We start from the raw sequence: 16459 nt of genomic DNA on the forward strand, positions 1-16459 counted from the left end.
AGGGTGGGCTCAGCGAGACAGGACCCCGGCCGCCTGCCTGCCCCACCCTCGACCAAGGACCAGGGCTCACCATGAAGCCATTCCTGCCCCCGTCTCGACAGTGGAAGAGGCTGTTGCTGGCCTGGAAGAGGAAGAGGCCGCTCTCGCTGTGGAAGTCGTAAGAGGTGATGCCAAAGACTCCTAGGCGCTTCCGCTCCCGCAGGAGCTCCTCCTCCCGAGAGTAGACCCCGTGGTGGGGCGTGGCCTGGGGACACACAGGGAACAGGTGCCACGGTCAACTGTCGGAGGCCCTGGTGCCCTGGGCACAGACCCTTGGCGTGGGCACTCCTGGGAGGGACCTGACTAACTGGCCTGGGTCTGTGCCAGAGAGAACGCTGTGCCAAGCAGGGCAGGCAGCAGAGCCCCTAACCAGGTGGCCAGAGGGGGCGGCGCCCAGGGGTGTGACGGGGAACAGGGCTGGCTGATGAGCTCCTCCCCTCTCAGCCCACCTCTGGGTTTCTCTATGCCCCTTTCCCCACAAAAGCTCTCCAAGGCGGTCGAGGTTGTCCTCTGCCCCATGACACGGAAGGACACTGCTGGAACGTTCTTCCCTGGCCCCCAACACCAACCCCACAGACAACCCCCCGACCTCCTCATCACCCTCTCCTGCCAAGAGCATTTGATCTGAACCCAGCCACCAGCAAACGTTCGTACTTCTGCACAGGTCAGGGGCAGGGCAAATTCAAGACCACCTGACCACCCAAACACCTGACCTGGGGGCGGTCCAGGCAGATCAACTATTGTGGACACCACACAGTCATCCCTAGAATTCTGACGATGCTATCGGGAATGCAGAGGGACGTTAATGACAAGAAATGCAGTTTGAAAAGCAGAACCCAAAGCAAAATCGTGCCCATGTTGCAGCAGAAGCTACCTGAGTACAAGCTCACGGCTTGGAGACTAACAGGGACACACGAAAGACAGAGCTGTGTGTCGGTATGGAGAAATTCATCATGTGTCACCCCCCACACACACACGTAGCCTGGTTTTGTCACGTTACTTTCACAGTTGGAGACGACTAAACGGATACCAGACAAAAAGGCACTCCTGTCCCTCGCGTGCTGTCCCCTGCCCGGGAGAGAGGCGACTCCGGGGGCCGTTGTTAGCCAAGTCTCCATTAAAGGGCCCGGCCCAAGGTAGTTCAAGTCCATGGTGAGGTATTTAAGAGAAAGGGATCATTTGGTAGGTGTTCTTGTCGGAAGCCTAGACTGGGGCTGGAGCAGACTGGGGACCGGGGAGGGTGGCGGCGTGCAGGTGTCCGGAGCTGGACGCTGTTCCCTGCAAGGTCTGTGTGATCTACAAGGTGGGCCGGGGCCCTGGGAACTGAGGGCCCATGGAAACGGCGTGCGGCCTGATGACGCGACCCGCGCCCACCTTCCTCGCCCACAGGCAGGACCCGACAGGGGCAGCTCACCTGGAAATGGTCCAGCATCTGCTTCCAAGACAGGAGCAGCAGGGCCTCCTTCCGGACCTTCTTGGGGATCTCGGAGTAGAGGAGGGAGTTCTCTCGGCTGCCGTAAGGCATCCCTGGGGGGAAGAGGGAAAAACCAGAATGGGAGACCTGGCCCAGGACGGGAGGGGTCTCGGCGGGGGCCAGCCTCAGGCTCCCTGTGGCTGGACCAGCCGCTCCCTTCTCTTCCACATCACCTTGCCCGTGCCTCGTGGCTGCGCGCCTCCGCACAGGAGCCATGGCCCCAGTGCAGGCGGTATTGACAGGGTCTCCGCCACCGAGATGTCTGTGCGGCATAACTCGGCCTAAATTACTGGAGAAAAGCACACGAGACCCCCACCCCCATAAAAAAGGTGGCCAGGGATACCCAGCTCTCCAGAGGCTAGGCTGCAGTCCTGAACGTCCTTCTTATGAGGGCTTTTGCAAAGGCCGCGGATTAATCTGCGATTAGGGCAAACACAGAGGAATGAGGGTGGGTGTCTAACCCAACGTCTCTCCCCATCGGCACTGCCAACACCGGGGACAGGTCATTTCTGTGGGGGGCCGTCCTAGGCACTGCGGGGTGTGGAGCAGCATCTCTGGCCTCGCCCACTGGATGCCAGCAGCACAGCCACTTGTGATGACCACAGACGTCCCCAGACGTCACTCAGTGGCACCTGGAGGGCAAAACTGCCCCATCTGAGAACTATGGCTGTAACCTTTCTATAAAATGATAGCCGCTGCCCGTGAAGATTCAGTGTGGATTAAATGAGGTAAGAAATACAAAGCCCTTAGCGCAATGCCCAGGATGTGTCACTCAGAGACATCAGCATGATCCACAGGTAAGGTGCAGCTTGTCACGCTGTTACATCGCTGAAGTTGAGGTGTGTCTTACTGTCGAAGTTGCTGCCTTATTCTTAGAGGCAAATGAAATAATGGCAGATCTTCCAAGCGGTAGTTTCTTTGGACGGATGACAGCACAATTGCTGATGAAGTTAACAGCAGAGCGGAACAAATCTCGGGTAGCCCTTGGCTCCCCCCGCTCTGTGCGACAAGGTGGGGGACCAGGGTGGCAGCCCCAGCAGCAGACAGGAACGCATCGTGAGCTAACAGTCGATCACGGAACACTGAGCCCCCTCCGACCCCCTTGCGGCGTGAGCTGCTCCAGGAGGGAGACTGGGTTCGGCGCTGGCCTCCTCAGGGCGCCCGCGTGTGCGTCTCACTCTTAACACGAGATGACAGGTGGCCTCACGCTCGGTGCCTCTGGAGCAGAGCCTAACAAATCGCATCTGTGCGCTTAGTTCTCTGTACAGGTAGCTTCCCAATATGGCAGGTGACAGGGATTTCCCACTTAGGATAAAGTTGGCTCATGAAGGATAGTTAGTAAAAGAAGACATTTAAAGAAAATGATTAGGGTCTACGGCCATGCCGCCCTGAACAAGCCCGATCTCGTCTGATCTCGGAAGCTAAGCAGAGTAGGCCCTGGTTAGTACTTGGAGGGGAGACCACCTTGGAAAACCAAGTGCTGTAGGTGTAAAAAAAATAAAAAAATAAGGGATTGTAAGCTGACAAGGTCCTTGCAATCTGTGAGGTCAACCAAGGGCTGCCTCGCCTAAAAAAATAAAAAATAAATAAAAATAAAAAATAAAGAAAATGATTAGATTACTGAGGATTCCTTGGGTGGACACAAGAAAAATGCAACGCTAACTCAGATGTATGGGTGGGAAAGTCTCGATTTGATTTCTAAGGGTCCTGTAAGCTGCTCCGGTGTGACTCATCCCCAGCTAGAGGCCACCATGCTGCCCGGCCAGGCCGCCCGCGGAGTGCTCCGGACCGCCTGGCCTCAGGGCTCTCTGGGAGGGCCAGAGCTTCCCAAACAGGACGTCAGTGGCGTGGCCTTGCCAAGGACACCGGGCTGCCTCCCTCCCTAGCTGATCAGTGAGCAACGACACTAAATGGCCTAAGCCAGCACACTCCCTGGATGAACTGCCCTCAGCACCTGCGACGGTGACGATCAGTGTGCAGGGCGGGGGTCTGAGATGACCCACGACAGCCACCGATTCCTGCCACCACTGCCACTGCTCCGCCTTCTCTCCCCAGCCACACCCCATCTTCAGGACAGCGCCTCCACCGCCAGCCCTCACCGGTGTGGCAGGTGGCCCAGGCCCTCGCAAGCGCCGTCTCCACCCCTGTGCGCCATGGCCGGGCGAGCAGCCTGGTGGAGGCGTGTGACCCTGGCTCTGGACGCAGGATGCAGGACGCAAGGACACAGCGGTCTCGCAGTCCCCGTCTGAGGGGCCCTGCGCCGCCCCGTCCCACACGGATGCCCTGTGTGCTGCGGAGGAGCCACAACCTGGGCGGAGCAGGAGGGACGGGGGCGGGCTCCCTGACGCTGCAGTGTGAGCCCTGGGACCTGAGCCACTGACAGACACGTCCCTTCTCTGCGCCATCCCGACGACATCGGGCTTCACCAGGTACATCCGAGCCTGCCCCGAGGGCCTGGTGCTCTCCATGTGCCCCAAACAGTAAAGCCAGCGCCCGCCGAGGAGGCAGGGGTCCCGGGAGAGCAGAGGAGCAGGTGGCGCTCAGAGCAGCGGGTTGCATGTCCTCTGAGGTCCTTTCCGTTCTCCCCAGGCTGCTGGCCGCCAGCATTCTCCAGGCGCTGGGCTAGTGCAAAGCCATACTATAAAAACTCAGGGGTTCTAGGAAGGCCTGCCTCAGGAATTGGACACAAAGTGAGATCGAGAGTACCCCAAGACTGATGACTGATGCAGACTGGACCAGCTCAAGGGAGAGCAATGTCACCCCAAAAGAGGCAGCACAGCTCTGAACTGTTCTGGGCACACTTTGGAGTCTTTGCCAGGTCCACAGCCCCTGTACGGAGCTGCCCCGATCCACTGGGGTGGCCCTCGGAGCCTCCTGAGGACTTGGGGCACCCACCCACCCCAGCCACAGACCCGCGTGCAGGCTGCCACCAACTGGACAAGTGGACGCCTGACCAACGCTGACCCGATCCGACGCCTTCTCCCAGAAACTTGGGGAAAGCTCGTCTGTTCCTGCTGGTGGCTAGGGCCCAAGGCATAGGCCCAGGAGCGGGAGGCAGGCGGGCAGAGAGGGTGGGCCCAGGGGACGTACACGGGCCAGGAGCCTGGGCTCCACACGGCTTGGGGTGCCACGTCATGAGGTCCAGGGTGGGGAGAGCGTCCTCCTATGAGGGCCACTCGGTGGCTCAAAGGAGCTCAGAGGAGTTCTGTCCCTTTCAGTAGCTCCGTGGGTGGCTGAACAGGGCTCCCAAAGATGTCACCGTCCTAATCTCCAGAGCTCTAATGCCCAGAACTCAAAAATGCGTTACCTCCTACAGCAAAAGGGACTTCAAAGATGGGATTAAGGTAAGGATCTTGAGCTGGGGAGATCAGCCTGGGTTATCCAGGTGGGCCCTATGTGTAATCACGTCGCGTAAGAGAGAGGCAGAGAGATTTCCGACACAGAGGAGGCGGCACTGTGACGCAGATCACAGGGATGCAGCTATAAGCCAGGAATGCGGCGGCCGCCAGAAGCTACGAGGCCAGGCCCGGGTTCTCCCTGAGAGCCTCCAGAGGGGTGCGGGGCAGCCGTCGCCACCTTGACTTGGGCCCAGATTAACCCACTTCAGGCTTCTGCTCTCCGGAACTGTGAGAGAACACACTTGGCTGTTTTAAGCCATAGAGACGGAAGTGCTTTGTTACAGTAGCGGCCCCAGGAAAGCCATACGAGTACCTCGACCAGGACAGGAGCCTGAATTTGTGCGAGTGGCCAAAGAAAGTGGGAGAAAGGGGTCAGGGGGCCACAGAACTGCAGGAAACAAGAGAAGAAACAGCCCGCCAGAGTCCGCGAGTCTTGGCCACTTCGGCCCCGACAGCCCAGCTCGCCCTCGTATGAACGAAATGTGAAGCACATCGGCCTCATCTCTTGAGACTTTCCAGAAAGGGCCAGGCAGTAAACGTTTCCAGCTTCACGGGACAGCATGACCTCTGTTGCAACCACGCTGGAAAGCTGCCACGGATGGAATGTAAACGACCAGGCGTGTTGGGCGCCAGTAAAACTAGTGTCCAAAAACAGCCGGCCGTGGTTTAATGGCTCCGTTAGAGACCATGCCCCTTTCTAACTGTGCTGCCAACCAGCATCTGGTCTCCGCATGGGTCTCTACGAGGAGGGCCTGCACTGACTACGGGAAGGGGAGAGCCATCTGGTGTCCATCTTGGCCACGGTCATGGTCGTTAGCATGGAGTCAGCCTCAAGAGGCAGATGGCCTTCAATCGTTTGTTCTATCATTCACTCATATTGACTGAGGGCCTGACCGTCGGCAGGCATAGTCCCAGGGGCTGACGACACAGAGACTGAGCCAGCCTAGGTTGTTAAGGATGCTGAGGCCGAAAACCTGCCTTGGACCAACACTCATGTGTCACGCTGCTTTCAAACATGCTCGGAACTGTTCCTGTCTGCCCCGTGAGGCCTTTAGGCAAAGCAGGGCAATGGCTCAGCAGATACTGACTGTCCCCAAAGGAACAGGAGGGCAGGGCAGGAGGCCTACTGCTTGCCTGAGGGCTCCCATGCAGCCCAGCAGGGAACTGGAGCAAACAGCCTCAGAAATGTAGAAAGTGCTGCCCCCTGGCACTGTGCCACACACGGGAGGAGGAAGTGACTAGCAATTAACAGGCTCATCCAGTATCTGGGGCAGGGAAGGCGGGCAGACCGCCCTCTGCTGTGGGCCCTCAGGGCAGCTCTCCAGGAGCCTCAGGATCCTTCTCAATGCACTGCTCCAGCCACAGCCTACTGGAGTCACTGGTAACACTCACCGCTGAAGGAGTGTGCAGCTCACCAGCCCAGCCCGCCCAGTCCAGGGGGCTAGGAAGTGACTCAGGGATGGCTGATACTGGAAACAATCTTGGTGACTCAGGCCCAGTACCAGGCCGGAACCAGAGCACCCTGGAGTGCTGATGGGGCAGGGCTGCCCCCTTCTCCCCTCACCCGCACATCCGACCCACCCAGAGGGCCCTTGAGCCAGCCTTCACCGCAAACATGCCGCCATGGGTGGCATGACAGTTTGCTCAGGCCAGGCCCGTCTGTTTGGCCTTTCTACCTTCTGGAAACAAGGGGATTCAGTAAGGTCGCCCCAAGAACGCTGCCTGGGGGCGCCCCGGGGCCTGAGGAAGGGCTTACCCAGGTAGTAGAGGCGGTGGGAGTGGGGGCCGGACTCGTCCGTCTTCTGCACGAACTGGAAGTCGTGCGGGGCCTTGCTGACCACCATGCCCGAGCTCCTGCGGCTGCCGTGGATGATGGCCCGGAGGCCCTCCCACGAGTGCTTCTGCACCTGGAAGCGCGTGGCCGGCTCCTCCATCTCGACCGCGTCGCCCCGGTCGCACACTGGCGCCCCGGTGGCCATCCTCTCCGCCCCCTCGGAATTCAGCGAGAAGCTGTGAGGAGGAAGGTATGGGCGAGATGACTGGGAAGAGGAGCGGTACCCCGCGCTCCACACACGCTGCCTCATCGCACTCCGACTCCCCCGGCCAGGCCCACGCCGGCTGCCTCCCCGCCCCCCGAGTATTTCTCAAACCGCTCCACGTCTCTCCAACAGCAAAACCAAACGCTGAGATCTGAGCCACCGCCTCTTGGCTGAGTGACTGCCACCATCTACGGGTCAACTCTGCGACACCCAGCGCAAATCTGATCCCATCGCTCAGGATCCTTCCTTGGTTTTCCACAGCCCCTAGTGTAAAATCCAGTCCTTGCCTCGGCCTTCTACGCTCTGTCCTCTGACTTCTGCCAGACTCTCAAGCCTCATCCCCTGTCATCGCTATGGCTCAGGCAAACCGGCCTTCTCTCGGCTCCTCGAACAGGCAAGACTCCTTCCCACCCCAGGGCCTTTGCTCATGCTGTCCCGTCTGCCCGGAATATTTTTTCGCTTTCTTTCGTTGACTAACTTCAAATCAGATCTCTGCTTACATATCTGTCAAGCCCTCGGAAACCGTCTACAACCATCCATACCAAGGTGGGTCTCTCGGGCGATCCTTCACCTGCCACCTGGTTGCCCCGCCCTCACAGCATTCGTCACAACGCTGTCTGTCGGTCGCCTGTCTCCCCCCGTGTCTGTCCTGTTCATGGCTGTGTCCCCAGAACCTCGTGTGCCCCTGGCATAGTGGGCATTCCACAGAGAGCCATGTGCAGAAGCCTGAGCACAGAGAACTGCCAAATCCCGTCACCTGTGCCGTCCGCTTGCCGCAGAGTGGGGGCTCAAAGAAGCAGCAGGTACTCGCTGGGAACGTGGGACCTCCAGGTGAGAGGATGGACGCACGCACCTCCCACCCACTCCGGGAGAAGCCACAGCCCTGCGAAGCCTCCCGCCCTTGCTGCTGAGCTCACTTCTCTACCAAGCGGGGCTGGCCAGGCAAATATTTGTTTTAGGGAAATCTAAACACAGCCGTGGTGGCCTAGTTGCAGAAGAGCAAAGGCCGTCTCGTGAGGACAAAGTGAGTAGGCCAGCCCCGCGTTCCTCCACAGGCGCCGAACGGCCGAGGGCCTTGCTGGACACCGGACCGCGTGCTCCGGGATTAGCGGCTTTGTAAGCCCAAGTCCACGTTCACCTGTCAGAAGTGGACTTGAAGCCAGTGCTGTGCCCACACAGGCCAAGGGCTTCAGAGAAGTAGCAGGCAGAGCCGTGCCCCCTTCAGTCAGGTGCCCTCCAATTCCCAGAAGTCTTTGGCCCCTGCCAACAGGAAACGCCACAGAGTGACTGCTAAAAGACAGAGGACCCCTGCTCGCTTCAAGAGGCGTGGGGAGAGATGCAGGAAGCGTGCCCGTGGCTTGTGGGCATCACGGCGGGCTGATTCTCCGAGTTCCCTTCCTCGCTCAGCTCTCTAACAGATCGGAAGACGAGTGCCTCCCCTTGCTCGGTCCCAAGTGACCCCAACAGAGCTTAGGGCACGTCAAGCTGACGTGCTGTCCCCAATCAGAAACACAGTCACTTAAGATCCTCCTACAGTGGCCCTGAAGACAGACCGCAGGCCAACAGTGCCTTCTGAGCCCTCGGGTCGAATAAACTAAACCCAGAGAGGGCTGGAGACTCACTGAGGGGTGTCAAACGGGAGCCAGGACGGGGCCGGCCGAGCGCCCCAGAACCTACACGGCCCCAGCGACAAGCCCAAAGAGCCGAGCCAGAGAAACGCCTCACCGCCTAATCCCCCCGAAACTCCACGACCACAATTCAGGCCTTGCTCACAGCAGAGCAACAGATGGTGACATCCAAGGCCCACGAAGGAGACCCCAGAAGCACAGCGCCTGGAAGAAGCACCCACAGAATCACGTGGCTTATTTCCACAGCAAAGAGTGATAAAATGATCTTGCCTCCAATCACTGCAGAGAGCCCAAGGAGCAAGAATGCAATCCAGGAGACGAGAGATGAAACGAAACATCGAGAAAGCGCCTAGGAATCTCCTAGATGCAGCCAGGCAGCCTGGGCTCCCAGACAGGCGAAGGCTCGGTGCTGTGGCCTGGCCCTCTGCTGCCCCTCTGCTCCCCGAAGGCAAAGCACTGGGGGGAAAGGAACAGGTGGACGGCATGGGACCCTGACGAGACGAGCCTGCGCCAGCCTCCCGTCCAGCGCCAGCCTGTGCTGGGCTTCTCCAGTCGAGAGTTTACACAGCTGGGAAATGAAATCGGATTGCAAGCCACTTAGGCCACGTCCACCTACACTTTCCTTCTGACAATTGGTAGGGCACCTCACAGCCTGTGACGCCACAGCAAACAGCACAGGACCTCCCAGTTCAGCCACTTTCAAGGCCCAGTAGTTCTATGATCGCTGTCTAAGCTGGTGCTCCAAGAGCTGGGGCCACCGCCCCCTGTGACCAGGGAAGCGGGCAGAAGACAAGAAGGAACTGGATTCTCAGCGCTGGCTGCGGGTCTGAGAGGCTGACCAGAGCGATGAGGCAGGAAGAGGGAGGTGAGGGGGGTCCACGCTCCAGAAGCACTGGCCCTCGGGACACTCACTGCGCCCCAGGGGTTCCCAGGAAACAGTAGGCCACCCTCTGTCTGCTCTGGTGCTGCTCGCGGCACCGCCAGGGCCCCCAGCTTTCACAATCCGCCCTTTGAGCCAGCTGGCAGCTCAGCCCGAGGCCACGCAGGACCTAAGGCACATGAGAGGGGAGGCGCGGGTCCCCGTCACTGGCTGAGCCCTGCCGCATTCACCCCTCAGGAAACTGCCCATTTTCAGAGCCCGCGTCTGGAGAACGAGTCGCCGAGTCACCACGCTTAAAGGTGCACCTGTATTCTAGAACCATCTTCGATTCCCTTCCTGCCTCCCCAGTCACTTGCACTTGATAAAAGCAAATGAGCCTGGAGTATTAGAAAACTGATACTGACATCAACTGATGTCAACTTGGTCGAGGAATTTCTACGGTCTCTCCACCTCGTGCCGGGCCCCAGCCCCGGGACTTACCAAATGCCCGGAACCCCATGTGCGTAACCGCCCTTAACCCTCACCGCCACACTGCGAGGTGCGTTCCGGGGTCAGCCCTCTTTGGAGGACTGAAAAGTGGCCTCAGAGAAGTGAAAGGGCCTGATCAAAGTCACCCCATGAGGAAGGGGAGGGGAGCCCATGTCTTTTGGACTCAAAACCCACACCCTAATCTCTAGGCCAGCAGTTCTTAAATGGGGCTGATCCTTTCCCCCATTGTCTGGGGCCACGTGTGGTGGTCAGGACGGGGGGGCGGGGAAGGGGTTGCTCCTGGCTTTGAGTGGGTGGAGGCCGGGGATGCTGTTCAACACCCCAGAGAGACTGATCTGGCCCCGAAGTCAGCCATGCCGGGGCTGAGACACGCTGCCCTAGTCCACGCTGCCTCCTCACACACACGAGCCAAAACTTCGCCTTGGGGAAATGTAGAAGTGTAGGGAGAGGGGGAGGAAAGGCATCTTCCCAGACCCAAGACTGTGCAACGCCCCCGGCATTCGGGGTTCCTGAGGCCGCGCCCCTTACCTCCTCCAACTTCCTGCGTTCGAGTTGTCCAGGCGTAGCTTCTTAACCGTCCGCATTAACCACTCAGCAGACCTCAGGAGGGTGGGGGAGCCTGGGAGGGGAGAGACCACAGGGCTGCAACTCCCCACAGGCAGGCAGTCCGGGGGTGTAAGCCTTTCCCCGTCCTCGCCCCTCCCACTTCCCCAGGCAGCCCTCCATGTCTCCAGGGAATACCCAATGCCAAGGGCGTTCTGATGAGGCAGATGGTTCAGGCCCTGCCCTGAAATGTGAGAGGGTGCCCGGCATTTGCCAGATACCAGCATCCTTGTGCCAGGCCGTTCTCCCAAGCTGAGAAGCCCTGAGAAGATGGGCGTATCGAATGACTCCAAGGATGCCACCCACAGACACTTGCCAGAAGCGGAATTGACCCGGATTCCCCATCAAGGCTGCTCCCTGACGGCCTTCCGAACCTCGCCTGCTCCCCTGCCCTTGACCATGATCTCCAGTACACTGGCCTGACTCTCCCCTAAACGCACCACTCATTCCCACGTCCGGGCCTCTGCACTCGCCAGTGCCTCTGCCTAGGACACCCTTTCCCTGCTTTTTGCGTGACCTGTTCCCTCTTATCCTTCAGGTCCCAGTATCACCTCTTCAGAGGTCTTTCCTGGCACCCAATCCAAAGGTGCTACCACGTCACCCCACCACAGTATCTGGTACTTCTGCAGAGCACCCACTCCAGGATGGTGGTTCTCAGTGGGGGGTGACCCTGCCCCCAGGGGACCCTTGGTCACATCTGCAGACATTTTTCGCTATCACCACTGATGGGAATGGGGGAAGGTGCTAGTGGGTAGAGATCAGGGATGCTGCTCAACGTTCCACGGTGCCCAGGACGCCCCCCAGCGGAGAGTGACCTGGCCCTGATGTCAGCAGTACCAAGGGGAAGAAACTCCGCGTTCATTACTTGGGGAAAAAAATTGAGTTAGATCCTCAGGCTTACACTGTGTACCAGAATAAATCCCCAATGGGCAGACGTGTAAACCAAAAAGACCTCCAGCATCTGAGTCACCTCCTCTCCCCGCACCCCGACTCAGTTCATGTCTTTAAATATATGCAGCATCCTAGGACCTCAGCAGACTAATGATTACAGAACACAGTGTCTCCTGGGGAGTCAGAGACTCCCCTAACCCAGGGGGGCCCAACCAGGGCCAATTCTTCCCCCGTCAGGGAACATTTTGGGTTGTCACGACTGGAAGGCATGTTACTAGCAATCTGATTGGTGGAGACACAATCCCACAACGCACAGGATGGCCCCCTTCCACTCCTCACAAAGAATGACCTGGCCCCGGATATCACTAGTTCAGAAGCTCAGAACCCCCGCTCTGGGCACTCCTCACTGGGAGGCAGCTGCGTGAGGGCAGGCCCACATCTGTCCTATTCCTGCGGTACCCCAAGTCCAGTGCCATGCATGGCACACAGGAAGCACTCAATAAATATTCTAGGTTGAACGAGTCACTGCCCTCATTTGAACGCTATCTAAAGACAAAAGGACCCCTGATTTGGTTAGCACCCAACCACTTTCTCAATGAGCTAGGTCCCAGGAAGGTGCCCGGATGCTTAAAATTTAAAGAAAAAGAAAGTAAGACAGAGATCATACGGAAGAGGAGAAGCAACATGTCACCATAAAGAACCACTAGTTTCACTCTCGGTGCAGTGAAGAGTGGGCTCTGATGTCAGAGAGATCTGGGTTCAAATCCTGACTCTGCCACTCTGGGCTGTGTGACCTTAGGGAAACCACTTAACCTCAATTTCTTCAAACATAAAATGGGACTGCAGTAGGACTACAGTGAGGGTTACATGAGATGGCACAGGTACAGCACCTGACATGACAGAAACTACATGACAGCTAACACCGTCAACTAAACAAAGTTACTTAAAATCACAGCAGGTGGAGAATGAATTGGACGAGGACCGGAATAAAGTCCGTTTCAGAGCCCGAATGCACACCATTCGCTGACAGAAGGCCAGGCGCTGTGTCAGGTGTGGGAGGGTGCAGCCATGCCTCTGCCAAATCTAGCTGGAACCAGCGCCCTCCCCTTTTTCTCCCCCAGTCTTTCAAGGGGTTCTCATGGGGGCAGCTGGCGGTCGATGCTGGATAAACAGAAGTCTCCAGCAAGAGCACACAAAGCTGCGGCCACTGGCCTGGGTCCCGGACAACTGTTCCAGCAGGCAGTGACCGGAGGGTTGTGGAAAATCACTTCCTGCCGACTTCTGTATCCTGGAGCAGGCGAATGAATCCCACCAGCCCACAACCCAGCCTTCCTGGCCGCCCACCCCAACACAACTGACCTTTTTCTAAAGGGTCCAGAAAGCCTCCATTCCGGCTGCAGGCATGGGACACAGACCTTGACAGAGTAAATGTGTTATGAATGAGGCGGGTTCATGGAGAGACTGGCTAACCACTCGCTCTCCTTCCACTGGGCAGTCCTGATGCTCGGGCCTGATTCTCTCTACCTGGACTGATTCTGGCCGCACCTCACAGCCCTGAGCTGCGGTCTGCATGCCCTGAACCGCTGCTAAGAGAAAAGTTCTCCCACGCAGCCCAGTTCCCCCAGGGCTCGGCCAGGGACGACAGGGATTGGTGACCACAGTGCAAGTCTGGGCTTTAGTCCCAACTCCTCGAAAGCAGGTTCGTTCTTGTCGCTGAGGCAAGCGACTTCCTCACGGTGGGGGATGGGAGGGTTGACAGGGGTAGCGGGGACAGGCTGCTTCCGATGGCTCGGCGGCACCATGGATGGGGAAGTGTCGAGGCTGGTCTGAAACCGTGTGGGGAGGTGGGCGGCTGGACGGGCCTGGGGGCGGGTTGGGGGAATGTGAGAAAAGGGGCTGGACCTTGTGGGGATGTGGGTGCGGGGAGGCCAAGCGCAGGAGAGGAGGCAGGAAGCAGCTCAGGGAGACGGCGTCTAATCTCATAGAGGGAGCATGTGTTTGTATGGGGAGGGAGAGAAAGTGGGGACCCACGGAGCCCGCAGAGAAAGAAGGGCGTCTGGGGCGCAGCCACCCCGGAAGGGGGCCAGAGCCAGATGGCTCGGGCAGCGACGGGATGGGAGGCGAGGTCTGGCCGGAGAGAGGCTGAGACGTGGCCCGGGCAGAGGAGGGGGCAGGCGGGGAGAACGAGTGAGGAGGGGAAGCCGAGGAAAGAACTGGAAGGACCGGGAGTCCGGTCAATGGCGGGGCCGGGGTGCGGGGAGGCAGGGGAGGAGGGCACCGGCACGGCCTGTCAATGGCGGGTCCAGGGTCGAGGCTGAGGCGGGGCCGACCGGGCGCACGGGCGCTGCTCACCGGGGCTCGGGGCGGGCGCGGGGCGGCGGCCGGGCTGGGCAAGGCGTCCCGGGGCCGGAGGCGCCTCAGGTTCGCGGCTCCATGCCCGGGACTGCAGCCCCGGAAGTGGCGGGCGCGGGGGACCGCGGAGGCGGCGGACACCAGGCAGCTCAGGCCCCTTTGACCCGGAAGTCGAGCGGCCCAGGCGGCGGCCTGGGATTGGCCACCGTCCGGCCGGCACCAAAGCTACCTCGGCGCTGGGGGGAGACGTGTAGGCAGGGCCCTCGCGGACCGCGACGTGGAACGTCCCAGGGACGGCGTCTTCCGGTGCGCGGGGGCGATGCAAGGGGTAGACACCCCCACGGTGGGATGGGATAGTCCAACCAATTAAATGGCTTTTCTACTAAAGGTATCTGGAGGGCGGTTTGTACGCCGGGCGTTGGTGGTATAGTGGTTAGCATAGCTGCCTTCCAAGCAGTTGACCCGGGTTCGATTCCCGGCCAACGCAACCTGGTTCCGAAACTTTTTCTCCCACTGGGGCTTCTTTAAAATTTTCTAGTAAAATCCATGAACTAGAATTTTTTGTTACTTGGAAGCAAAGTTTAAAATTCTGTTGTAAGGAAAAACGGACAAGCGTGTTCCCTCCCAGCCGCGATCGAAACGGGGACCTTTCGCGTGTAAGGCGAACGTGATAACCCCTACTACGGACACTGGCGAAGGTCAGCCCCTGAGATCTCCAGACAGAGATGATATTACAAAACTTGTTACTTTGTAGTTCCGGAGATGTGAATATGGTTTCGTTTGGCTGCGGTCGCCGGAGGTGGTTTCTGCTCTTCCTAAATCTCAATCACTCTGGTTGACGCGGTGGAAGCTGGATGAAGGAAAATACCCAATAAACATTCAAACACATCTTTATCACTTCATCGTCAACGCCATTTCCGATCAAAACAATCAAAGACAAAAATTACTCATCCTGAAGCCAATGGTTCATTTGTCCATAGAATCTTTACTAAAAATGTCACCTAAGTGCCTACAGATATTTACAAAGTTGCTTCAGCCCCAAATCACTTTCTACAAGAACTTTCTTTTGTTTTTTTTTAAGAACTTTCCATAAAGTATTTCTATCGTCTGCACGCTAGGTGCAGGAAAGTTGGAAGAAAAAAAAAAGACATAAAAAGAAGGTAAAGTGACTTTTCGCTTCATAATCCACCGCTTTATTGTTTGCATTTTTAAAAGTCTTTTTTTTTTTTTTTTTGGTAACAGTAGAAGGAGAGGGAGGTTATGGCAAGAATTTAGGGTCAACTGCTATAATGGGTCCTCCCCGCCGTGCGCGGCCAGGATTATTAGGGTGAAGAGAGTGAGACACTGGGTTTAAATGCAAAAGTTAAGGGGGCTCTGAAAACCTGAATAATCAAGACAATATTTTAATGCTCTGTTCTAAAGTATCAAATTAATGGCAAAACAGCTCCGAAATGAACAAAACACCAAAATTTTAAACCAAGACAGGTTTTCGCTGTGCCTTGGCAAGCCCTATTGGAGTCTGAATGCAAAAACGTGTGCCCTTCTATACCTGTTTTATAATGTATTTTTAATGGCTATTTTCCCCCAGAACCATATTTAAAAGTAAGTATATTAAAATTCACATTAAGAACTTCTTATAATTTTACCTTCCTGGGTTTATTGGAAGCAAACACTTTATAACATTTTCAACAACTACTTCAGGGGGGTAATTAACCGTTAAAAGTTACATAAAACATGTAATTGTTGGGCGGACAATCAAGAGGCATACATTTTCCCTTTCGCCACGGAGCCCAAAATGGCCCAGCAGGGCACTGTCACATAGCAATATATGCTAATGCTTCTGTATTAGTTTCCTACTGCTGCTGTGACACATTATCACAGACACTGCCTGCAAACAACACAAGTTTATTATCTTACCGTTCTGGAGATCAGAAGCCCAAAAATTGGTCTTAGGGAGCTAAAACCAAGGTGCGGGCACAGCTGGTTCCTTCTGAAGGTCCCAGGGAAGAATCCGTCCCCTTTTTTCCAGCTTCTAGGGACCACGGCATTTCTCGGCTTGTGGTCCTGCAACCCTCCAACTTCTGGTTCCATTCTCATGTCTCATTTTTTGATTTTCATTCTCTAGCCTCCCTTTTACAAGGAATCCTGTGATCACATCGGGCCCACCCGGATAACCAAGATCCTTCGCTTAATCCCATCTGCAAAGTCTTTTTTGAAATGTAAGGAAGCATAGTCATAGTCACAGGTTCTGGAGATTAAGAATGTGGACTTGGAGAGGGGGCATTATTCAGCTGATCACACCTTCCCTCCTCACTAAACATTCTTCTGTGACATTGTTTTTTGACAGCTGCGTAATATTCCATCCATCCATCCATCCATCCATCCATCCGTTCATTCCGTGAACTGTTATTTACTGACCACCTACTTTGTGAACTGGGGTGGGGTGGAGGAGAGATCAGGGCAGAAATTCAAGTCGGTCCGGGGCTGGCAATGAGAAGGTTGATCGGAGGGATATTTAGAACCTAATATGGACCCATATCGACTGGACTTACCACTTCACACCCACCAGGATGGCTATAATCAAGAAGACAGACAATAGCAAGTGTTGATGAGGATGTGGAGAAATTAGAACACTTGCACGTTGCCGGTGGAAATGGGAAATGGTA

The 16459-nt window shown here is 56.9% G+C and overlaps 1 protein-coding gene, 1 non-coding gene and 1 pseudogene across 6 annotated transcripts in view; 2 read left to right on the forward strand and 1 right to left on the reverse strand.

The window, feature by feature from the left end:
• DPP9 (dipeptidyl peptidase 9) overlaps positions 1–13946 on the reverse strand; it is a 34886-nt gene extending 20940 nt beyond the window's left edge. The window contains exons 1-6 of one of the 5 annotated variants that reach the window (XM_039878413.1): positions 13794–13946; positions 12801–12856; positions 10476–10566; positions 6668–6921; positions 1454–1566; positions 71–244 (exon numbers count right to left, since the gene is read on the reverse strand). In XM_039878413.1, coding sequence (XP_039734347.1) covers positions 71–244; positions 1454–1566; positions 6668–6921; positions 10476–10531 — 597 coding nt within the window. In that variant the 5' untranslated portion in view covers positions 10532–10566; positions 12801–12856; positions 13794–13946. Of the gene's footprint in view, positions 1–70; positions 245–1453; positions 1567–6667; positions 6922–8848; positions 10193–10475; positions 10567–12800; positions 12864–13793 lie in introns of those variants that run through there. The other 4 variants (XM_039878416.1, XM_039878412.1, XM_039878414.1 and 1 more) reach the window with 4 other exon arrangements.
• Positions 2884–3002, forward strand: LOC120615481 (uncharacterized; annotated as a pseudogene).
• A 262-nt stretch (positions 13947–14208) lies between the features above and the next one.
• TRNAG-UCC (transfer RNA glycine (anticodon UCC)) lies at positions 14209–14280 on the forward strand. Its single transcript has one exon. It is a non-coding gene; the product is annotated as a tRNA-Gly (tRNA).
• The last annotated feature ends 2179 nt before the right edge of the window (positions 14281–16459 follow it).

The sequence above is a fragment of the Pteropus medius genome, unplaced genomic scaffold (assembly GCF_902729225.1).
Source record: "Pteropus medius unplaced genomic scaffold, Ma_sr-lr_union100, whole genome shotgun sequence".
NCBI classification, from domain to species: Eukaryota; Metazoa; Chordata; class Mammalia; order Chiroptera; family Pteropodidae; genus Pteropus; species Pteropus medius.